We start from the raw sequence: 25,718 nt of genomic DNA on the forward strand, positions 1-25,718 counted from the left end.
GGGCCGAAGCCCCACTGCACGGGGCCAAAGCGGAAGCCTGAGGGCTTCAGCTCTGGATGGTGAGGCTCAGGTTATAGGCTTTGGGGCGGGGTTCGGGTTTTGGCTTTGCCCCCACACCCCCAAGGTGGCAGGGCTCAGGCTTCGCTCCTCCCCTCCCAGGGTTGTATAGTAATTTTTGTTGTTAGAAGGGGGACATGAGGCAATGAAGTTTGAGAACCCCTGAATTAAATCAATTTCAATGTAAGCAAAGGACCAAGTATGATTTTTTGCAAATTTTCAAATGCCTTAGGAACCGCGTGTTCTGCTGAAGGTGGCATTCTACACGATCTGTTTATCTGTGTCATACCTATGGTATGTGTCTATGTTCAGAAATGAGAGACAATGACTTTTAAAGTTGAGATAAGCTTATAACATGTTTTTAGCCAAGTAGATTTCCTAGAGCTTGATCTGATAATTGCTTATTATTTCACCCAGGAAACAAGAAAGCAGAAGACTACAAGCAACTACAAATATATTGTAAACTGGAAAAGACTGTTGCAGACCAATGACGACTCTTACTACAAAGATGTCACTGACCATACCAGTTGTCCCCCTCTCATTTAACATATACAAAACCAAAGAAGGCTCTCTTACCATGCACAATGCTTTACACCTAAATGTAACAGGCTTCAAACAAGTTAGGGCCCCACTGTACTAGGTGCTGTACAAACACATTGTACATGACAGCCCCTTCTCTGGAGAGTTCACAGTCTAAACAGACAAGACCTAACAGGTGGGTGAAATAATAAAGAGACAGGGGAGAGGGAGGAAGAAAAATAAAAGCACAGACTAGCTATATACACAGCAAAATGCCAACCACAATCACAATTCACCACTGTCACATAACAGAGTAGAAGCGGTGCGACCTAGTGGTCAGGAGTCTGACCTAGCAAAACCAAATGGCAGAACCGAAGGCATGGTCAGGAGACAAGTCAATGGCTGGAGTCAGGAGTGCTGAGGAAGGTAGGAACCAGGGCTGGAGCACGAGCAGGCACGAGTTGGAACAAGGGCTGGTGCAGGAAGCTGGGCTGGCACAGCTGCAGGTGTGAATGCATTGAGCAGCTACCGTACAGCCGTTGCTGCAGTGCTTAAATGATCTGTTGGCCCTTTTTCCCCTGATCAGGAAGCACAGCCATTTAGCAAGGGCTTATTAGGGCCAGCCAAGTATACTAGGTTGCTAGGCGACTGGGCCCAGAGCCAGCTGAATTCCTGTCAACTTATCTAGATATTATCAGATAGCAGTTTTCTGTATATATCACAGGTGAGGTCAGCCTTAAGGATGAAAAGGTGGTAGCTTTATGGATTTTGCCTCTATCCCCAAAAGAGTTTTACACATTCTAAACTCTCTCCAACAACTAATTGGATGTTGCTACTCAATATTATTCAAACTGATTCAAAATTTGTAGTCTCTATAATTAGGCAGGTACAGTCTTCTAAGAACTTCTGCAAGGGGTAGAGGGCCCTTATTAATATTGTCCTTTTTGTTTATAAACAAAGTACTATTAATATTACATACTGATGGCCTCAAAAGTGTAAAGTGCTTTACCATCGTGCCACCGCTGAAGACATTCATGCTTAAATCCACTATTAATGACATTAGGGGAAGGGTGGTAAGTTAAATCAGAAAAGCAAGAAAAGGATGTCTGGCAGAAGGGACAAGGAGAAAAAGTAAATTGTTAAAGATGAGACATAGAAAGACACTTTCGTGTTATTCTTTCATATTCAATCAAGAATGCAGACCTTATAATGTGGTAAATACCACACACACTTTTTCACAATATACAAAGCATAAATGAACTCTGTCGTTTTGCCAGAACTGCTTGTTACTAAGCAAATCCACCTCTTTCTCCCTGGAATAACATAATTGGATGATTAAGCTGATTTTGCACAGCAGAAGGGAAAATTCTCCACTATATGCTGCTGGGTAGGCATGCTGCAAAGTCTCATTTACTGCTGGCTCAGTAAAAGGTTAAATACCTCTCCTTACCACTGTGGGAAACCATTTGAAATTATAAAGCTTAGCTGCAGTCTAGCTGTGTCTTAAACACACAAAGCACAGGTTAATGTAAATCAACTCAAAGGTAAACCATGCAAGTGAAGAAACTGGAATGAAGTGACAACTTCCTCTTGCACTTTCAAACAGTGACTAATTTCTTACATTTGCTGGATACTGTTTCCTTTGGAAATTATAAGTAATTAGACTTATTATCAAGTTATGTTACTTAGCTTTAGGAAAGAAATGTTCATGGAAGAATACTTGTTTTGTTAAGTAGTTTTAAATTGTTGTTTTATACCCCACTTAAAAAAACTGTATTAACATGAACATAAAAATTCCCCCCTCCAATTAGGACCAATTCCATTTGGCAGATACTGATTTTTTCTGGGGTTCTAGTAGAGTCCCTTCTATTTTATGGATAAGCCTGAGCAACATCAGCAGAGCTTTGGAAAGTCTGTTAGCTGCTACTAGGGCCTGCTGAGAGACAACAATACACTGTTTGTGTCCTACATTAGCAGTGACAAATTTAAATATTTTTCAGTAACGTATTTAGGATCCATATTTCATCTGCAGGATTCTCAAAGTTTAAAAATATGGTTATAATCAGCAAAGGTACTCAAAATGATATCTGTGCTCCACATTTATCCTCTTTGTGACTTTGATATATTTTCTCAATTTATAAATCAGGGTCTCAATCCTATAAACTTTTACACACATGAATAGTTCCATTAATGTCAATGGGATTACAGGCATGTACAAAGTTAAGCATGTGCATAAGTATTTGCATGATTAGGGCCCCAACCAAGATTTTTCTGACTATGTTCATTGCAAGCTCAGCCTGGAATCTGAAAACCAAGCAGTGTTCTTTCTTCCCCTTACATCATCATCCGAAGTACAGAACTTTAGTTCATAATGTTACCCAATGAGATGGAGATGAGAAAATACAGCTTCCTTTTTCACACCTTGACTTACTCTAGAATGTTCACAGCAGTAATAGCATATTGCTAGTGTATTAAAAGGACATGAATGCGACAAGAGAGACCTCGTCTACACCACGGAAATTTTGTAAAAACTGCCTACCATTCTTAACATCAGTTTAGATCCTTCAATGTTAGGACCCCTATAACAGACATGCTTTGGTTGCTACTGGTGTTTTAAGTCCCTTGTCATCTAGCTCTGCTTGTGGAAGTCTAATTGATAGGGTGCTTAAAACACCAGTGGCTGCTGGTGGAGATATACTGGTATTACTGTTGGCTAAAATAGGGAGAAGATTGATGCAGAAATAGTGTTACTTTCACAGCACTGCTTTTTTAATCATCACAAAATTTTAAGGCATAGTAAATATGATCAAAATAATTTCAATCAAAACCAAAGCAGGTTAAATCATGGATAGTTCAGCCACCTAAAGACAAAGTATCAATTAAGGACCTGTATATTCAACATCATTAATAATGCCATGGCTTATTTCTATCACAGGTACACAGTTACAAGAGATTGGCACTGGTGTGGTATATCAATCCAACCTTACCTTGGCTCTCAAGCACTACAGTTTGGATGGGTTTCCTTCTTCTCACACTGTCTTTGGATATTATGCAGTATTGATTAAAACATCCTTTTTATTATTAGAGGATTGTTAGTCAAATCTGTTGATTCCAGAGTAGTGGTCAGCCGTAGTTAGAAAAATTGAAGTTGTAGGTAGGGAAGAAATTTATTTATTTATTTGATAATCCAGATACACCAGTCTGGAGACCCTGCCAATTATATTGAGTTAGTTTGTTGCTAAAGCACATTAGAGTGTTTTGATCCCTTATAAACTGCTATAAAACTCTACAGTAGTTATAACCAAATGGTTATACTAAAGAGTTTAGGACAATTACTATAAAAACCTGAATTCCTATAAAGTTGGGAGGGGAAAAACGGAGAAAGCAGTAATGATGAAAATGACTGAAGGGACTGACTTACACAAAAATATTAACTGATTACGTACAACTTGGCTAAACATCTGGGGAGTAAATGGGGGAGAGAAGGTAGCTGTGACAAGTATTTGAAGGGTGTGAAAACTCAGGAAGAACTGAATTGGTAAAAGGGGCTTGTAACTAGGAGCGACAGCATGAAATTGATAAAAATAATTTAGAGTGAATATCCTGAAAATCTATTTAGCCTTAAGGAAGCAGTGGAAGTCCCATTTGTCTAAGACATTTTAAATTAGAGATTGTAAATATAGCGTAAGGACCCCTCCTGCTATGGCAGGAGAAAGATCTGGTTGACCCAGTAGATTTTTCTTAACCTGATTTTTACAAAGAGCTTCTATGCTGGAACCAGAGTGATCTAGTGATTCACTCCCATCTAGCATGGTATGCAGTGCACGCTCTCTCTATTACCACACGTAATAATGTAACAACTGTAACAATTCAAGAGTAACAATTCAATCATTAAAGAGTGCTCATTACAGGTTTAAAAAGATAAAAGGGGTGATCCTAACATGGGAAGTATTGTTTCTCATATTCAGAAAAAGATTTTTTAAAACACTACAAATTGAAACTCCACGTTTGGTTAAGAGACTTTTCTGTGTCGTCCCTGTCAGTTTGCTATGGGTTGCTAGAGAAAAAATTGTATTGGCCCAATCATGGGATTACTTGTAATACAGTAATCCCCAAGCTAGGGTAATAGAAATGTATATCCCACAACCTCATGTTTGTATATGGCGCTAGTAAAGCCTCAAGAGTTAAGACTGTCCAACACTTTCCATTATAAGACATTGTTTTCATTTACTTTTAACTTAGTCAAACTTCACCATTCAGGACAAAGTTTTCCATGCTGGATGTCTGCCTCAGGCTGATTTTTTTTTTTAAATGTCAGGAAAAACATGCTCAGGGGTCTCTTACAATGAGGTTAGGAGAGAAATACATTGCTTTGCCCATGGTAAAATTTTTTTACAACCGTTTTGTTGAGAAGCTCTAATGCCTTCATGCATTTGAGCAGGGAGTTGAAATTTGGCAGGTGGGTTGCCCTGGTCTCAGGGGTGCTGGAACAATTTTCATAGTGAGGGGTGCTGATAATGGAAACCATATATTTAGTGTTTGTTATTACTACTTCAAGCCAGGGGTTGCGGCAGCCCCCAGTACCCATAGTTCTAGCACCACTGCCTGCTGTTGGGGGATATGCCTTTTACCATCCCTATGAAAATCTGCCTACATTTGGCAGATTTTACAAGTTATAAGCCCCTGAAAATCTCAATTGCCATGTGTTCAGCAGAGACTGGTTAGAGATTGACAGTTAAATTCTCTGAAGATTCCATCTGCACTGAGCATGCCCAATCCTGGGGATACAGGGGCTGAGCAGGACTTTCCTTGCAATTTCTGCTCTTGGCTGCACAAGTCTAGCTGTGGCATCAAGCAAAGGAATAGAGAGCTGGGAGACTATCTTCCATGCTCTCAATGCTCCTCCTGCTGGCACTTAGACACCAAGCAGGAGAAGGCAGAAAAACCCTGACTCAAATACAGAGAGGGGTGAGGAGCCAGGTGCACGACAAGGAGCCACAGGATGCTGGAAATGGGACCTGGAGTTGAGGTTGGATGAGGGGAGGACTGGGATAGGAGGAGGGTGGAACTGAGACAAGGAGACAGGGAGGTTGCAGGAGGCACAGGAACTGAGACATGGAGCCTGGGGAAAGAGGAACATCAAGTCAAACAGCCATTGGGGGGGATGGGAGAAATGAAACCTTATTGTTCTTTTAATGTAGGGTGGTTTAATTTATTTATTATATTATACATAATATCCCACATATTACACAACTTCAACTATTAGCTCCACCATACCTTTATTATGTCTTTACCACACTTGCTATATCTAGCACAGGGATCTAGGTCTTCACTAAAATGACCCCAAAATCTAGTGATGATATGCTGCATACAAGAAAATTATTCCAGGATGATTTGAGGGTGTGGGGAAGGGGTGTGTGTGTTTGTTTTATACAGTTATTAGGACTTTGAAAGCCATTTTCTCATGTCACCTTACACAGAAAAAATTGTTTCTGTTAATCTCCAATATTTTACTATGCTACACAACAGAAAGTAACAACAAATGGACCAGATCTGGTTTTGGAATCAAACTTGGCTTACCAGAAGCAGAGCAAAGCTGAAGGCAAATTCTATAACCAATTCTAATCTTAAAGCATATTTTTAGCACACCCAGTGGATTTACTCAGTGAATTATTTCTGAACTAAAACGAAACCTAATAGGCACTGTGGTGCTCTTTTCATTTTCCTTTTGTAGACACAGACTACTATTTTTATGATAAAAATATGGCCTCTTTAATCAAATAGGAAATAAAACTGTCATACGCAGGAAACTGCGCCACACATACATATTAGCTGCCAAAAGATTTATTTCTAGTAGTGATGTCTCTCACAAAAATAGCCAGGGTTAATGCTCAAATGTGAGAGACTTGTCTTCCTTAAACAACTATGCATCCAGTTCTGAATCTGGCACTTCCAACAGGCTTACACAAGTATGCTATCTGTTGGTTCTCATGGACATATTTTCATGATACATTTCTAACTGTTCTTTTAAAACAAATGTCAGAGAAAAAAACCACACTATTTTCAGTGTTTCATAGTTTGTTGTACAATACCTGTGGATGGAGGGTAACATGAAATAAAGTTATAAATTGTAGTGCATAAAGCACTGAACAATTATTTAGTAAGTCGCTATCACAGGGGTTCTCAAACTGGGGGTCGGAACCCCTCAGGGGGTTGCGAGGTTATTACATGGGGGGGGTCACAAGCTGTCAGCCTCCACCCCAAATCCCGCTTTGCCTCCAGGATTTATAATGGTGTTAAATATATTTAAAAGTGTTTTTAATTTATAAGGGGGGCCGCCCTCAGAGGCTTGTTATGTGAAAGGAGTCACCAGTACAAAAGTTTGTGAACCACTGCACTATCAAAAGTAATGCACTTTAAAAAAATTCATTTTGTAATTAAACAATATGTCAGAATGGAGAACGTGCCCAACATCTATTAGTGAAAGGATTACACAGCTAACACTACCAAGTTATTTGATTTCAGGACAAGAACCTCTAATTATTTTTCTTCTTAATGTGTCTCAAGCTTTAATGATGAACATTCTCAGTTCTAAGAGAAACAAGTAGAATTTATTGCTGAAAAAATAAAGGATAGATAAGAGGCATACAAAACTGTTTGGACATCTTCAGAGAGTTATAGCATTAGAAGATGCCATAGAGAAACAATTCACTCTAACTGGCAGGTCCAGTCCAAGATATGCCACAGAATGACTTTTATTTAAGACAAACCTACTACTTGCTTGGTCAAGAAAGCAGAAAGGAGACTCCCTTCCTTCTACCAACCCAGCTAAAACTTCTGCAGTGGCGTGCAATGCCATTCACACGGTGTCATATCACCAAGAGGGGAGCCAAGATAATTTGTCTAGCATTTGGGAACCAGCTGGGAATCAGATCATCCAGTAATTATCAGCTAGTCAAACGAGCATTAACCAAGATAGGTGGCAAAAATCACCCCTGTCATTTAGCAGAGCCCACAAGCTAAACTATGCCTGTGACCATAATTAAAATTCAGTGTGGAGGGGCATGCACTTTATTGGCCAGAGAGACTTTTTGGATTCTGGAAAGCTTTTCTAATATCCTGAAACTATATTTTCTTGTGCTGCATGTGGGTCAGAGACTGTCATCGCTGTGGTAACCAGCTATGACCAAATTACTTAGGAAGTTTGGAGAATGAAATAACCCATATTGCTCAACCATGATGAATATTTTTATTTTAGTTCTTTCAATATTTGCCATCAACATTTCTTGGCTGTGCTGCATCATGTTTAATGTATTATTACAGGTCTGATCCTTCATTTCTCCAGCATACAACTACTTCCTTCAATGAGTCCCAGGCATGGGAAGAGAGAAAGATTAGGTCCCATATTTTTATTCTCCACTATACTAGTTACCATTTGCATTGTTTTTACTGCAAATACTCTCTACTTTTTAAAAGATCAAGATTTTTTGATCTCTAGAGCTACAGGAGATCAAAATCCATTTTTAAACAATAGTCTCCAAAACAGAAGAAAAAAAATTAGCATTCCTAAAAAAAGAGGGAAAGGTGAGTTTCTTCCTCTAGATCATCTGATTTTAATGCTACACACAGAAGACTTAGAGGATTCTTAGCAGGATAAATGTTCATCAGAGGAAGTTGCATCTAACTAGCTTCACTGGAACCATAGATATACTTGCTTTTTTGTTTTTTTATTTGCAGATTCAAGTCTATAAACTTGTTTGTAAATCAGTCATGGAATTCTAACTGAGGGAGGTCAGAGTGGTTCAGTGTCTAGAATACACACAGCTTTAAACTCAAATGTGGGGATAATTGAAAAGTTGTGTGAAGAGGAACTGCTTGGACAATTAATGGATACAGAACCTGAGCCTAAGGCACAGACACTTACAGAATACTTGGACTCTGCAGTAATACACTGCATACTTTTGCAGGCTAATCATACTCTAAGGACTCTCACAAACTGCAAATCAGGTCAAAATATGTTTTCAATTCTTAATCATCATCTAAATAGGAATCTGTCTGATCTAAATCTCTAGATTATCACAACATGCTCTTGTAATTCTACCTATGAAGGTGGAAACAAAGCAGATTGTTACAAATCAGTTTACATTCAATTAAAATAAACTCTAGTTAGATTACAATTTGATAACCAACCATAACATTCTTTAGAGATTTTAGATTACCAATAGGGCTGTCAAGCGATTAAAAAGATTAATCGCACAATTAATCGTACTGTTAAACGATGCAAGATTTCTAAAGGTAGCTACATCACTCGACTCAAGGTTTTAGAATCTGAAGTGCCTCCCAAAATCTGAGAGGGATGAGGTGCAGAGCATACTTCCAGAAGTCTTAAAAGAGCAACACTCTATTCGGGAACTACAGAACCAGAACCACCAAGAAAGAAAATCAACCTTTCTGCTGGCGGCATCTGACTCAGATGATGAAATAAACATGCGGCGGTCCGTACTGCTTGGGATGGTTATCGAGCAGAACCTGTTATCATCATGGATGCATGTCCTCTGGAACAGTGGCCTTAGCATGAAGGGGCATATGAACGTTTAGCATATCTGGCACGCAAATACCTTGCAATGCTGGCTACAATAGTGCCATGCAAACGCCTGTTCTCACTATCAGGTGACATTGTAAATAAGAAGCTGGCAGCATTATCTCCCGTAACTGTAAACAAACTTGTTTGCCTTAGCGATTGGCTGAACAAGAAGTAGGACTGAGTGGACTTGTAGGTTCTAAAGTTTTACATTGTTTTGGTTATGAGTGCAGTTATGTAACAAAAAAAATCTATATTTGTAAGTTGCATTTACATGATAAAGAGATTGCATTACAGTACTATGAGGTGAACTGAAAAATACTATTTCTTTTGTTTGCCATTTTTACAGTGCAAATATTTGTAATAAAAATAATAATATAAAGTGAGCACTGTCAACTTTGTATACTGTGTTGTAATTGAAATCAATATATTTAAAAATGTAGAAAAACATCAAAAGCATGCAATACACTTCAACTGTTTAACAGTGTGATTAAAACTGCAATTAATCACAATTAATGTTTTTGAATTAATTGCGTGAGTTAACTGTGATTAATCGACAGCCCTAATTATGTGGCTGTTATTTAATAACTTAGTATATTTCTTGTTTTATTTTCTTTGGCTATTGATTTTAAAGCCTTATCTTCTGCAAGAAAAAAACCCTAAACCATAATCATTACATTCATATTTTTAAAAACTGGGTAGAACACAAAGGACTGCAATGCTTCCTTTGGTTAATTTAAGCTTCAAATCTCCAGAGACTGCAATGTCAATTTGAAACTCAATATCATTTGCATTTCAGCTATTATATATCCTGTTATGAATCAGACACAGACTTAGCAGCAATATACATCAGCATGCATGACTATGGTCCCATAAAAAGCAACAGAGGTTTCCTGTGGCAGCTTTAAGACTAACAGAAGTATTGGGAGCATAAGCTTTCGTGGGTAAGAACCTCACTTCTTCAGATGCAAGTAATGGAAATCTCCAGAGGCAGGTATAAATCAGTATGGAGATAACGAGGTTAGTTCAATCAGGGAGGGTGAGGTGCTCTGCTAGCAGTTGAGGTGTGAACACCAAGGGAGGAGAAACTGCTTCTGTAGTTGGATAGCCATTCACAGTCTTTGTTTAATCCTGATCTGATGGTGTCAAATTTGCAAATGAACTGGAGCTCAGCAGTTTCTCTTTGGAGTCTGGTCCTGAAGTTTTTTTGCTGTAAGATGGCTACCTTTACATCTGCTATTGTGTGGCCAGGGAGGTTGAAGTGTTCTCCTACAGGTTTTTGTATATTGCCATTCCTTATATCTGACTTGTGTCCATTTATCCTCTTGCATAGTGACTGTCCAGTTTGGCCAATGTACATAGCAGAGGGGCATTGCTGGCATATCCCATAGACATGCATCCCAATAAGCCCACAACTGTCCTCACAAAAGCCACAAAAAATAGACTTAATAAAATGTCTTATGAAAAATCACATAGCAGTTACACTGAAGGTTAGGCCAAGTTTCCAAGCTTGTTTATAATGTGGACCACATCTTAAAAGACACTGTCTTCTAAATTACCCCCTCCTGTCCTATTTGTGGCCACATATCATCTCTGTGCAAACAGCAATTGCTTACTTGGAAAACTGATACCAGGAAAGCATTTATGTATATTTAGCTTGTTTTAATTAAGTTTAGCAGCTAGAAACAAAGAAGAAGAGCCAGCACAATGCAACCAGACAATTCTCTGCAGATCACAATCAAGTGCTCCACAGACCACCAGTGACTGGTGATTTTTGTGCCAAAAATCCTAGGTGCAATCCCCACTAGCAATCCACAATGGAGATGGCCCATACTGGGATTTGAATTTGTGAGGTCCTTAGCTGCTTGGGACAAGCTGTCACAGTTCAGGGCAACTGCATCTGTACTCCCCCCTCTGTGGTCCAGGAAGGGCAGCATCCATTTTTAGGCTTCTGGCTTCCAGCCATTACCTCTCTTGGGTGGAGACCTGCATCTCTCTCCTTCCTGACTGGGGTTTTCCTAGGCTCACAGTGCCCGGCTTACACTGTGTTATTCCCAGCAAGCCAGACTGCTTGAACACGCCAGAGTCTGAGTTTTGCTCTCCCCCTTCAGAGACTGTAAACAGCATAATTGCCCACAGGTATAAGTTGCCACACAGCTCTTAGCTCAGTGGTTTGAGCATTGCCCTGCTAAACCAGGTTTGTGAGTTCAGTCCTTGAGGGGGCCATTTAGGGAACTGGGGTAAAAATCTGTCTGGAGATTGGTCCTGCTTTGAGCAGGGGGTTGGACTATGTGACCTCCTGAGGTCCCTTCCAACCCTGATATTCTATGATTCCAAGCAAGTACATTTATTCTTAAAATGAAAGCATTAAAGAGAAAACATATTTAAAACAATAAAAGATCCCAGACGCATGCTAAAAAGCGTTACAGAGGTCACCTCAACTCCAACCTCTGTCTCTAGCAGGTGTCAGTCTTTCCAAACCTTTCCTAAAGACTGGGACCCTACCTTGGACAGAAGGTCCTGTCTGTTTACTGGATTAGAAAGAAGGGCCTGAGTAAGTTTATACTCCAGCTATTTATCCAAAAGGCCTTTCTTTGTCTGTTGCTCCCTGGAGAGTTTAATTTGAACCACTATATGCAAGACTGCAGATAGTGGTACCTTGCTGGAGGTGTTACAGCTGAGCAAATTTTCCTAATCACCTCCCAATGTTTTTAGTTTCTGAAGGACTGAAGTCACCTCCCCTCATGGAATTATATACAGTCTCTGGCCCGCAATGATATATAAATGCAATACAGTAAGATATTAGGGGAAATTGCCATATCTGTCACATGAGCGTCGCAAGCTTTCCCCCCTAACAGGAGTGTGTAACAAGGTGGCTAAATGTGCTGGAATCCATCTAATGACTGAGCTACATACAGGATAAGAGCTTACTACTGCTATCACCCACTGGAATTATTAATGTAGCTGAAGTGGCAGATATCTGTACCTTTGTTACTGAAGATCCCTGGTTCATTTCGCAGTTTAGTAGATTGTTCTGAGTTTTTCCTGCTTAAAACTCTGGCTATGACCAGACATCTTGAGTGAAATCCTGGCCCCAAAATACTCAATGGAAAAACTGCTACTGATTTCAAAGGGGCCAGGATTTCACCTCCATGTCTTGGGTCAGTAGTTTTAAAGTTTGCTTTGAGAGTGAAGGATTGGCTGCTTCAAACTAGGTTGAGCTCATTTTTGCCTTGTAGTTCATGTGGTTATTATATTCCTTAATGGGTTTTTCCTCACAAACTTATACTAGAAGGTACTCTTTTAAAGCAGTTTTAGTATAATCAGTCAGCACAACACAGCATTTAACAAGGCTGTCATAACTTTCTTTCTTACTTGTGGTTAAAAGAGATCAGACTGTATAATTTGCAAAGCACTCACTCTGTGTGTGTGTGTGTGTGCGTGTGCGTGTGTGTGCATGTGCGTGTGCGTGCACGCGCGTAAAAATACACATTTTTAAAAAAATCTACTACACAAATAATCAACCATTTCTGATGTGTAGATGTTCAAACTGCATCTTGGTAGGGATCTTACAGCTCTCAGCTTCTAGTGATTGATTTAAATTTCACAGAAATTAGGCTATTTTCTAGGTTCATCTACAGTGAGTCAGTCACCAACTACTACAAACCCTAAGGATTACTGCAAATGTTGGAAGAAGACTAAAATCTCAGTTATCATTAAAAAGAGAAAAAAAAAAAAAAAAAAAAAAAAAAACCCCCCTACTCTCCTACAGTTCGGAGGTCTGTAGAACCTGGCAGCAGATTGTATTCTTGGACTTCTTTTTACAGTCAGCAGTAGAGAAAACCTAGTACTTCTACGGTCTTCGGGAAGGGAAACCTGGTATTTTGGGCCTGCTAAGGAGCAGCTGTAAAAACAGCAGGAGAGGCCCTCTTATGCTCTATGTTTCTCCTTACTTTACATGGGCACTTGTCTAGTAGGCGCACTGGAGCACTGTACTGATCAGATATTGTGAAAACTTTATAAAGCTTATCAGCGAGCTCCCAATAAGTTTAAGTGTTTGCTGGCTTCTGATGTCATTATGACATGCCTAATTCACCAGTTAAAACACACTTTTCAACAGCTCAAATTTGTTTGCTCCCTCATGAAGAGTCTAAATTTGATTTCCCTGTTTTTTCTAGATCTGCTTTTAAAAGATGTGCATCTGTTACACTATTAGGTATGTGAGTCTCTTTCAAACAGTGGAGGCACCTGGAATGTCCATCACTAACTGAAATGAACTCCTTGCAGGTGGCAGCTCTTCAAGCCTGGGGATACGACAGCAATGACAACAATGAAGGGGAAAAAGTCAAATAAGAGCCCTATCAAACTAATAAAATAACTAAACTACACTAACACTAAAAGGCTAAGCTGTAGCTAAGCTGAAAGTCAGCATGGAGATACTCCATCTGAGGCCGTATTGCATCCTATTGAAGCGGGACACATTTCTCTTTCCTTCTTGAGATTATATCTCAGTACAGACATGTTTTATGGCTGAAAGAGTAAAAGATTAAGCTACATATTTGGGAAGTCTAAGGAGGAGGTAGGTTTCTGAGCCTTTTAATGCAGCTGCAATTAAATGTCAGTAAGAAGAAGAAAGTTAAGTAATGCTAAGGGTAAAAACAGGTTTAATTTTACCAGCTGATAGTTTGGGGAGAAAAATACTTACCCAGGGGCAAACACTTTTAATTTTATTGGTAACCAAAGTACTGTAACATTTTGACATATACTGTGCAAATATTTGGATAGTCAATAAAAAGCACTCAAGAGACAAAGTCAAGCAGCTTAAAGAAAAATACAAATACATGAGGAGACAGCCAGTGTTTAGAATTAAACATTGAAATTTTAAAAAGTCGTAAAAATACCCTCATTGTAAAGTCGATGGTTTTTCCATCAAGGCCGCCATTTTCCATCTGTTCCCACTCCTAAACATCCAACCTCAAAAGATAAATGTAACCCATCTGAAACTGGAGACCACGTTAGTGGAGAAACAAGCATACTACAGAAGTAGTGCGCTTGTTTCAGGGAGTGGGAAGACAGTTAGGAGGGGTCTTGAGAAATTTGCTTGTAAGAGCTAGATTTGCAAGTAAGTACTCTGGATTTTCTGAAATCCACTACTGATTGTGCTGTACACTGAAGATTAGAATCTGGCCCCATTACAGGCAATGGCAGCAAATTTCCCCGGCACTGATCTTATTACGAGAGGTGGGTGAGGAAGTCGAAGGAAAAATGGCCCTAGGATTAAGAGAACAATCTAAAGAGCTTAAAGACCTTTTAGAAACTTTACTTGAAGACTAACATAACTCCTGCTGGCCGGTGACATAGACTAAATTGGTTTTAGGAATCTAAACTCCCCAGGTGCCTCTTATGATCACTAGACACACTGACTTTCACATATGCATGACTGGAAGTCTGCCAAAAAAACTACAGTGCATAAAAATGAACATGTTTATAGACTACACCTTCATATTGAATAGCTCCCTCATAGTACAATTACCCACATTATTCATATCCTCATAATCATTAAAACAACTGAGTATATTCATAAGTCTTTACCTGTAAATTCTAACATGGTAAACTAGTATGCTGCCATAGTACCTGGAAAGCCTGATTTCTCTTCAGTTTCAGAAGGGATGCAGCCATCATACTGAAGCACTCCATATAAAATACAACATGTGTTAGGAGGGAGAAGGAAAAATAAAAACAACAAAAGGGAAAGCAGCTGAAACTACAATTTTTTTTCCCTTTTGTGTTACATACCATAAACGTTTGCTTAACTCCTTGGCACTGGTGGACTGGATGAGTCTACTGCTGGCTTTGGTCTACAGGGGAAATACAGCTTATGGCATGAAAAGAATTATATAAAAATAAGGGAGTTCCAATATAAATCTAGTATAATCCAGAGTCCTTTAGGGGTGTGAAAGGAATTGTGGAGCAACATCAAAGAGGCTTTTCTGATAAGGCCAGTACTTTGGCTCAGACAGTGGAACTTTTCTCGAGGTTAAGAAAAATGTCTTACCCGACTATTTCATGCATGCCTACTGTTCTCTTACTTTTGGGTCTCCTTGGTTTTATAACCTATTCACATCCCTCCACTGGCTTCCCCTTCTCTTTTGCATCAAACACATGCAACTTGGCTTCAATTTCAAGGCTCTTCAATGCTCACCTATCCCTACCTTACCTATCATCTCTCATTCACCACTGAGAGGCCAACTACTGCCTTCAATTGGCCAATGATGCCAGCCTCCATCTTCCACTTGTTACATTTTCAAACAAGCACCTTCTGGCTTTTCCCCACTGCCCATCACGCTCGGGGAGAACTCCTGTAACTATCCAGAAAGCTACCTCATCATCTCCTTAAAATCCCTCAACGCTCTGCTTTGTCATGATGCCTATAACAAGCTTGACAACAGTGAGGCTGCGAGTGTGCTTTGATCACTGCCTATCATGCTGACCAACAACGACTCATTGTTTTCTTGTACTCTCAGGTGTGTCTGTATCCATCTGTTGTCTCTTATCTTATACTTCGATTGTAAGCTCTCTGGAGCCAGGACCCTTTTTGTTCTGTGTTTGTACAACACCTAGCAGAAGAGAGTTCTGGTCAATGTCTGGGTAATACAAATAATGTATGCTAGATGCTACGATAATACAAATAATAATTCAACAACAAATGTGGTTCAGTGGTTTAAGCACTGGATGAGGAATCAAGTAGTCCCAATATCCGGTCGTGGCCCTAACAATAGTGTTCTCTGTGGCCTTGAGCAAGTTACAAGCTCTATGCCTCAGCTTCCCCCTGCTGTAAAACAGAGAATGGAAAATTCCTTACGCAATAATTTCCGTTCTGCTATCAGCATCTCCCACAATTCTGTTATTTCTGGGCTGCTCCCCAACACACTGTAGTTTCCAGAAGCGAATCAAAGCTGCAGCACAGTGTGTGCTGGCCATGTCTCCTTTGTTGCCAGATGAGTCATTCCAAAGCTGGGTGAAACTTGTAGAAATATATTTACATCATCATCAAATGCCAACTTATTAACTATGTACAGCAGGCAATTGTCTGCATAGTAACTGTCCAATAAAAAGCTGACCCCTTGGCTACAGAGCCATCCAGGCTGGGTAGAATTGTGGGAGATGCTGCTAGCAGAAAGGAAATTATCTGGTAAAAAATTTTCCATTCTGCAGCCCAGCGTCTGCCACAGCTCTGTTATGTCTGGGAAGTAGCAAGCAGTGAAACAGAAGTAGAGAGGGATAAGGAAAAAGTAAATAGAATGAGCTAGAAAAGGAATCCGGCCCACTAAGGTTTGTCAAAAGGCAATACTGGGCCACCACCACCTGTAGCACCTTCCTGTCAAAGAAGGTCTCTGCAAAAGACAGGCACTCCACTTTATAGTGTCTGATACAGGTGTTAGTCAATGCCCATGGGTGCTCTGCATATCTCAGTGGCGGAAGCACTTGCTTGTTAATCCCATGAGGTTTCTACAGATCTCGTGGAATGTGCCTTGATTTCTTCTGGAACAGGGATGCTTGATACCTTATAGGCCCCCATGATGCATAGTCTGAGCCACATAGCAATGGATAGCTTGGAAGCTCCGAGTCCTTGACACTTTGGATGAAAGGAGACAAACAGTGTGCCTGACCTTCTCATGGATTCTGTATGTTTAGTGCAATTCTTCAATGCTCCTCTGATGCCCAAGTTGTGTCACAGCTTCTCGGTCGGATGCTGTGGCCTGGGACAGAATAAGGGAAGAATAATCTCCTGAGAGGCATGGAAAGAAGAGTTAACTTTGGGGAGAAATGATTGTGGAGTTCTCAGCACCACTTCATCATTGTGGAACATGCATGGAGGACATTGCCACCCCTGACACTCGCCTCACAAATGTAACGGTGACCAGAAAACGGGTTTTGTTGGAGGGCTAGAATGCCGATATTGAAGTCAGACGTCCAAAAGGGTGAGTTGTTAAGGCTTTCAACACCAGTGATTAAGTGAGATATACCCAGATCATCCTGGCAAGTGACATACACTCATACATACACTGCAGGGGAAGGCGAAAAACTCCCAAGCTCATTGCCAATCTGATGTGCAGGGAAATTCCTTCCTGACCCCCATAGAGCCATCAATTAGTTCCTGAGCACGTGAGCAAGAACCAGCCAGACAAGTGCCTGAGAAAGAATACTCAGTACCAGCTCAGAGCCCCTCTCATACACTGTCTCATCTCCAGCCATGGCCATCCCTAATGCTTCAGAAGGAGATAAACAGAATTTATTGGAGCAGGGAATCCCTTCCTGACTCCTGCAGGTGGCCAGCTGAAGTTCTGAAGCATGAGCTTTTAAGACAAACCAGAAGTGAGCTCCCAGGGTTGTTGACCTCTGCCCTCTACTATCACAGGCAACCTCGTCATACAAGCAAACTCATAAATTTTCCCACTCTCTCTCAAAACTAAATTATGTATTTTGCCCTCACACCAGCTATTGGGAGACTGTTCCAGAACTTCACCCCTCTGAAGGTTAGAAAATTGTTCATGGCCAGTTTATATCCATTTGTCTTTCATCTTTCCTGGTATTTACCCTCCCTAATGCATTAAAAGAGAACAAGCATATCTCCTCGCAGCCTTTTTTTTGCTAGACTAAACAAGCCAATCACTTACGGTCTCCTTTCCTAAGACAGGCCAAAAAAAATTGTCAGGACACTCTTCCATAAGGTTCAAGACATCCCCCACCCGCATCTATCCATAAGGAAAGGGGAAGGTGGCTGCACCTCCTCAGATTGGAAACAGATGTGCTACAGGAACATTTTTATTATAACAATTACGTTGATGTGAAAATTACTGAAATGATCATAACTATGTACACTATGGATAAACATACTGGACAAAGCCCTGCATGAGACTATAGCTCTGCCAGTGAACAGCAGACACTTGAAGTGAAAAAATTCAAAATAAAACCTTCTCAAAAATAAAAGGTGTCAGATCATTGCCATCTCAGAAAAGAGAAAAGGACTGTTAGGACAACATTTCCTTTGGAGGTGCCAGTCTTTACATCCTTTATTCTTGGGAAGCAACCAGTTGTGGTTACTGAACAGAGAGCAAAAAAGAGATTGTGTCTAGCAGAATAGGGAAAGGGGACACAGGTTATTTGCACATTACTGAGTCCTGGACATTTGAGTATGTAGTGTTTTAAGACTGTTGGGCCTTGAATGTCTTCAAGACTATTCAGTCCAGGATATTATAACTGATCTGGAAGAGCACATGCTATGTCAGAAGGTCCCTTGGCCTTGTACATCTCCCTGACACAATTACATATCCATTTGGAAACAGAACCTTAGTGAATTCTTTCCTCTGTTTCAGCTTTAAGCTTATCAATAAGTCAGCAGTTTTTCTAAATCGTTCAGTTCTGTTGAAGTACAGTGCCATCATGTTTCTTCTTGGAGTTTCAGTTTGAGTAAAAGGTAGAAGTCTTATAACGTGAAATAACTCCTCCTGGAAGTTAATTTTTCCATGTTTCTCAGCACTCTTTTACCTTAATGGAACATAAAATATTGAAGTTAAATACTGTCTTTAAAACCCTGCTAGCTCAAGTGAGGACCACTAACACGGCCATCTTGATATTTCAGAAATAAAGAGATACCGTACTTAGGAGCTCATATATATTACAAGCAAGTGCCCAAAACACACTGATGTGACTCCACAGCCAAATACTTCATGACCTGAGCAGGGGATGAATTCTTCAACTTGAAGCAGGTCCCACGACTACGATATGCTAAGCACTCTTCCATCTCAGAGTAGAGGACTGAACAAAATGCAGAAATGCGGACTTTTAAAGTAGTGCTGCCAGGCCTAGGGAAAAACCAGCTTGAAGAAACTGTAAGCCTACTGGTATTTGTATCTTAATCCCAACTGTAGCCTTAATAACTATAATGAGAAATAAGCAGCTGGAGCGTCTGTTTTTAAGTTAATATATTACTGTGAAAGATTATAGTCCACAAGGGCTAAGCCAATGTGTAGCTCCTCTTTAGTTTTATATTTTGCTTTTCACTTTTGTAAAGAGATTACAGAAGTCCCATCCTTAATTTTTGTATTACAATGTAAAACAAAAATATTGAAATATTTGTGCTTGTCAGAGGATGATAAGGAGGTTGAAAAGCCTATTTGCCATAGTAAGGTACATTTAAGCCACACACTTCATTGCCTTGATTTCTGAATGGTTAAGAAGGAACAGATGGAAGCAATTCTAATGGCCTAACATAATTTACTGAATAATAATGCACTTTGTGTAAGCATCTCTCTTGCAATTGCAATGCCAGCTCTGCAAACATTCTGATTCAAGATGGGGGACACATACAAATCATTTTAAAATCTTTTGCAAAACTCATCAGGAGATTTGAGCATTTGCTGAGGAAGGAAAGTTTAAAACAGCCCAATGTCCTTAATCTAAGATAGCCTATTTGACAATGAAATAACTATTAGGCTAGAGTAAAAGAAGCTACAAGGGGACATCTGGAAATTATTTTTGCCAGGCAAAATTGCTACAGAGTACAGATCTATTCGTTGTGAAAAAACTGTCACTGGTAACAGAAAACACAGGGACTCATTCACATACTATTACCCAAGATCTGCTCACTTACAAGATTTGAACAACAACTGTAACGTGACATGCCAGATGGAAAAAGCAATCAGAAGTGACCACAGCCTGTCTTGCATTAGTGCAAAGTTTCCTGACCCTCTCAAGGAAACTTTACTCCCTTCACTATTCTTCTTCAGTAGCAAGAGCTTGCTCATAGTCCTGCAGCCAGGCCCTTGATAATACTCTGTTATGGAAATAAAATGCTTTACGGAGCCGAAAGAGTGGAGATGGGGTAGGAGGAGGTCCTGGCACAAGATAAAATAATTTTACTGGCACATTCCTTACAGCAGCTTTAGGATCAAAATGGAACTGAAACAAAAATTAAAAGATCACACTGATATCAAAACCAGAGCAAAAATCAGAAGGTTCAACATATACAGGTGGGGAGGAAGGCACTGCCTCCCCCAAAGAGCTGTTCTTTCATTCACTGCAATAAACTGTTCCTCAAAACAAAACACACCCCTCAACCTTCAACAGTTCCAGGTGTTTGGAGCAGCAGTTGCAGGCAGGACAGCCAGCCCCACAGATCTGGCACAAGAGCAGGCTGTGTGGAAGAGACTTAGGTCTTCTGTATTGGAGACCTCAGACTCTACTCCCAGCTCTGCTTGAAGTGAAATTGTGCAACTTCTGCATTATCATATTTGTAAAATGTGCTGGAATTACATTTGGTTGCCTTGTAGGGAAGGTCACGAGGTCTTACTCATTATGTAGGACATGAAGTACATAGAAATATAGGCAGCAGGTACGTGAGGACTTTGAAACTAAAAGCCACGATTGGGGTGGGAAAATCACATAGCAAAGGTATAAAAGCATTATTGTCAGTTGGTTAGGATAATCGGTGCAACTCATTTCTAGTTTCACTAACTCACAAGTTGTAATACTGCCAGTCTTGTATGATGAACATAAGACCTTCATAACACACCTTTTCCAGAAAACCTATTTTAGAAAGATCTAAGGCATTTTAAAACATTACTGTAAATTTAAAGAGTCTGTGTTTTAGACCGCAAATTCTTAGGGGCAGGGACTGTCACTTATTATGTGTGTACACAATGACTCCCCAACCTATTTGAGGTCTTTAGGAGCCAACAATATACATGTTTAGTAATGAATAATAATAAAGAATTGCACTAAAAGAAGCCAAACCTGAATTACAATATAACAACAGACCTGTGATTTTCTTAATAACGTTTTTGTAGCATTACCCTTAACACTATATCTTTTTCTAGAGGAGACAGGAAAGCATAATCCTAAAACACTCACCAGGTCACTTTTAGGTGCATCCTGATAATCTGCTGTGAAGCAGGACATTGAACCTCTTGAGCCATTGCCGTCACTGGCTTGCTTTGGAGGCTGTGCATGTTGCCTGTATGTTGCACTCTTAGGGGTCCAGCAAAAAAGGTTGACTGACTCACGGACGCAACGTTCAATGTCGATTTCTGACCAAGGATTGAAAAACAAGCAAAAACCCAGATGTGAAAGTTAGCAAAATCAGTTAGACCAGTGAAACTATTGCTGAAAAAATATCTTCAATTTTTAGTAACCATTTAGTTAATTCAAGAGACATCCAAGAGACTTTACAGACAAATTATATAGGGATTCATTTTATCCACCACTGAAATGCAGCCACCTCGGGAATGTAAAGTGGCGGCAAAGTTACATTATACAACTGTTTAAGACAAGAAGCAAAAAAATACCATAACCAACTGAAGCTATAGGGTTATTTTAGTAGATGAATTTAATTACTTATACAGTAAAGGTATTTCAGTAAAATTGTTGGCATACTGTAAACCAAAACGCTCTTAAATGTAGATATACAATGGAAAACAAGTCAAGTAACATCTATTTACATGATGCATGAACTTTCAGCTGGTCCAAAAATCAATGCCCTCTGTGTCATGGTTACAGTTGCTAAAAGCTATTACTTCCCAGATTGAAAGAGTCCAGTGAAACAAAGTTACTGAATTTGAACTTTGTGTTGCCTGCTATTTTTGAAAAAACTATATGCTATCTGTCTACTGGAAAACAGGAAATCTCAACATTATTTCGTGCTTGACTGCACACAAAATGGATTTGTCTTAGTCTTACTTTGAATTCAATCCAAAACTGGCTGCAGCTCAGAGGACAGCATGCTGGCTGAAGTACATGACACGACATTACTGAACTTAGCTTATTTTATATTTTAAAATATTCCCATCACCAGTTGCAAATTATCAAAGCAGAATGAAGAAATGTGTAACCAAAAGTGATCCTATGACAAACATTATTTCAGAAGTGATAACATCAAGGCTATGTATGTTTTGAAAGCAAGGGTGTTGCAATTATGACCAAAGCAGTTAATAAGAATACATGGTTTCTTGAGCACAGCAAAAGGACCAGTTGATTTGTTTCACCTGACCTTCAGTCTCATAAATGGGACAAATACACGAGTGTGTAGAATTACCCTAACCTGCATCTTATGACAGCGCACAAGACATGACATAAATACAACCAGCACTGGATGTATCAGTTCTAGATCTCTCTGGGACGGATAGCAATTCATTACGACCCTACCAAGTTTAGGGTGGAACATAAGGTAGAATATTTCAGTTAGACAGGACTACTTACTTCAATTTCTTTGATGTTTAAAAAGAAAGACTTGGTCTATTCAAGAAGTCATCCTTTTTCGGGAAAAGTACTTAACATTTAAGCATACGCTTAAGTCCCCTTAAAGTTACTGTGCTTAAATGCTTTCTTGACTGAGGGGCTTAATGAGCACAGGCTGGAAGCTAAGAACTCCTGAGTTCTAATGACAGCTCTAGCAAGCATCCTGCTGTGGCCCTGGATAAAATCACAGCCTCCCTGCTTCCAACAAGGGTATTCATGCAGGATCATACTTCTCAGCAGTATTGTACGTCAAGTTCTTTGACAACTAGATGTGCTCTTTTATATGATGTATTATTAGTCAATGTAATTACTAATTTTTCATTTTACAGGTGACTTGGTAAAAAAGTTTCTGTTTACTAATATTTTCCAGGAAAATCTGTGGAAGTGGCAAAACTAATGCAGGCCTTCTGATTTAAGCAAAGTTTGCAAAACTGCACCAATTCTATGGCTCAGAATATAGGTTTCAAGGCGTTGATATTACACAGATTTGCTCACATTTTAAAAGGCTCAGTTTATTTGTATGGAGATGAGAACTTCAACTAAATTCTCTGACATGTTTACAACTTCTTATTTTTCTGTAGGGAGACAGTTCCAGCCTGATTCTATCATGAATTATATCCCCTGCAACTGGGATTCTTGGCATATTTTTCACAACTGCTAGGAAAATTTCAGCAATACTTGTGTGTGAAGGGAGATAAAAGTAGGATGCCTTCGCAAGTTTAAAAAGGCATCTGAGCACCTCCACCTCCAACAGTGCCCAAGTAAAACAGAGAATTGTGGGAGGACATAACAGTCTACACATACCCCAAAGTTATTAAAACAAAAAAGTCAAGGAAGGAGAGGAATTATCTAGGTTAATTGATCTGATTTTCTGAGGCAGAAATGTAGCAACCTCTCTGCATAGTAACATTATTAATTATTCAATTGTTAGTTAACTGTTCCCATTCTCAGTCAATTCCCCCAGGAGCATAAAAACCTGTAAAAGTTTTAAGGCCTCTACATTTCCAGAGTGATGTAAAGCCTTATAAATGACAGTAAGGGAATCTGCTAGGAAGATCGTTATGCGCTCACTTTTTTCCTGTGCCAAAGTGGCACAATTGGGTTAGATTTTTACCTACCCATTTTATATATATATAAAAAAAAAGGCTTTTGAGGGATAATAAAACATTTAGCAAACAATTAATAAAATGTCAGGACAATCAGAATCAAGCACTTCCCAAAGTACCCAGCTAGGTCCAGGACAATGATTAGCAAAACTGTATGACTTTTCATGTGTGAAAGTCTGAGCAATTTAAAATGACATTCTACCCCCACCCCCTGTCTGGTGTTCTGTAATGTAATTTCAATGAAAATCCAGGATTATAACTGGAATGCAGGGTATTAGTTATCAAGTATTTGTAACTTAACTTTTATATATTCACAGTTGTATTAGAAAAGCTTTAAAAAACAGTTCTAAGGAATATTTACTCTCATAGTTCAGGGTATAAGCCAACTATTAGCTTACAGATGTCAGGAAGAAACTTCTCTTATTGGCAAGTTATTCCATCATTGCCAACCACAGGGTTTCTCACACCTTCCAATAAAGCATTTGGTACTGGCCAAAGGGTACGGGACTATATGGACCATTGATCTGATCCAGTATGGCAATTCCTCTGTTCCTATTATTATCCTGCATTACTTAAGTAATAATAATGACAACACTGTCATAACACTTTAAATTAAAAAAAAAATATTTAGGACTGTCGATTAATCGCAGTTAACTCACGTCATTAACTTAAAAAAATTAATCGTGATTAAAAAAATTAATCGCTATTAATTTCACTGTTAAACAATAGAATACTAATTGAAATTTATTAAATATTTTTGACTGTTTTTCTACATTTTCAAATATATTGATTTCAATTACAACACAGAATACAAAGTGCAGTGCTCACTTTATATTATTTTTATTACAAATATTTGCACTGTAAAAATGATAAACAAAAGAAATAGCATTTTTCAATTCACCTCATACAAGTACTGTAGTGCAATCTCTTTATCGTGAAAGTGCCACTTACAAATGTAGATTTGTTACATAACTGCACTCAAAAAAACAAAACAATGTAAAACTTTAGCGCCTACAAGTCCACTCAGTCCTACTTCTTGTTCAACCAAGCACTAAGACAAACAAGTTTGTTTACATTTAAGGGACATAATGCTGCCCACTTTTTATTTTACTCTTAACAGAATTTTGCGCCCATGTGTGGGCAGAGAATTTATATGGCTCGTCTATTTCTGTGCCCTCCCTTCCCGCAGAAAAACACAAAAGAAATCTGGAGGGGGACTCGCATCTCTTCCCCAGCAGCCCAGGCAGCACGTCTGTTCCAGCATGCCTGGAGCAGCTTCAGAGACGCAAATCACTGTGGCGGCGGGGGGAGGGACTGGGCGTGGGTGGTTGCGGAGATGTTGATCACCGTCAGGGGGTAGGGCTGGCCAACAAGTGAGAGAGACTCTGTCCCTCTCTCTTGATACTGTAGGTCGATGGACGTGGAGGATGGTAGGTCTTTTTGTTATGCAGGAGAAAGGCTCTGTCCCCAAGGCAGAAGTGTAGCAGGCCTGCCTAGTAAAATGTAACTTCTTCAGAACTGAAAAAACACTTAATTAAATATCAGTATCTTGTTACTGAAAATTGTTCATTTTTAAATTAAAGAAAATAGCTTTTGTAAAAACAACACATTTTGTTAATGTATCAGTTTAATATATGGAGATATACCTATCTCATAGAACTGGAAGGGACCCTGAAAGGTCATCAAGTCCAGCCTCCTCTGCTTTCACTAGCAGGACCAAGTACTGATTTTGCCCTCCCCTCTAAGTGGCCCCCTCAAGAATTGAACTCACAACCCTGGGTTTAGGAGGCCAATGCTCTAGCCACTGAGCTATCCCTCCCCCCATAACATGAGACACAATATTACAGGTAGTATGAGTACTTATTTAGTTGCTTTTTAAAAAGCAATTGGGTATTTCAGTACAGTAGAATCTTAAACTTTAATTTTAGGCAATTAAAAAAAAGACATTAACTTGGTGAAATTCAGACACAGAATACTTGTTAACAATACAGTATTAATATTTATCATCTCTGAGAAACCTTCAAACCTTATTTATCCTCTGCTTTGCATTTTGTTGTCCTTACAGGTTAACCATAGTTTTTTTTTCAATCACTATATGTATAAGCTTCACAACCTTTCCAGTTAAGTATAGTTTTGTTTGTTTGTCCTGTTGTGTTCTG

At 39.4% G+C, this 25,718-nt stretch overlaps 1 protein-coding gene across 5 annotated transcripts in view; it reads right to left on the reverse strand.

Moving 5' to 3' along the window:
* TBCK (TBC1 domain containing kinase) overlaps positions 1-25,718 on the reverse strand; it is a 180,116-nt gene that overhangs the window by 37,309 nt on the left and 117,089 nt on the right. For all 5 annotated transcript variants that reach the window (XM_024206568.3, XM_024206570.3, XM_024206571.3 and 2 more), the window contains exon 23: positions 21,071-21,246. In XM_024206568.3, coding sequence (XP_024062336.1) covers positions 21,071-21,246 — 176 coding nt within the window. The remainder of the gene's footprint in view (positions 1-21,070; positions 21,247-25,718) is intronic.

The sequence above is a fragment of the Terrapene carolina genome, unplaced genomic scaffold (genome assembly GCF_002925995.2).
Source record: "Terrapene carolina triunguis isolate 2854851 unplaced genomic scaffold, T_m_triunguis-2.0 Scaffold706, whole genome shotgun sequence".
NCBI lineage: Eukaryota > Metazoa > Chordata > Testudines > Emydidae > Terrapene > Terrapene triunguis.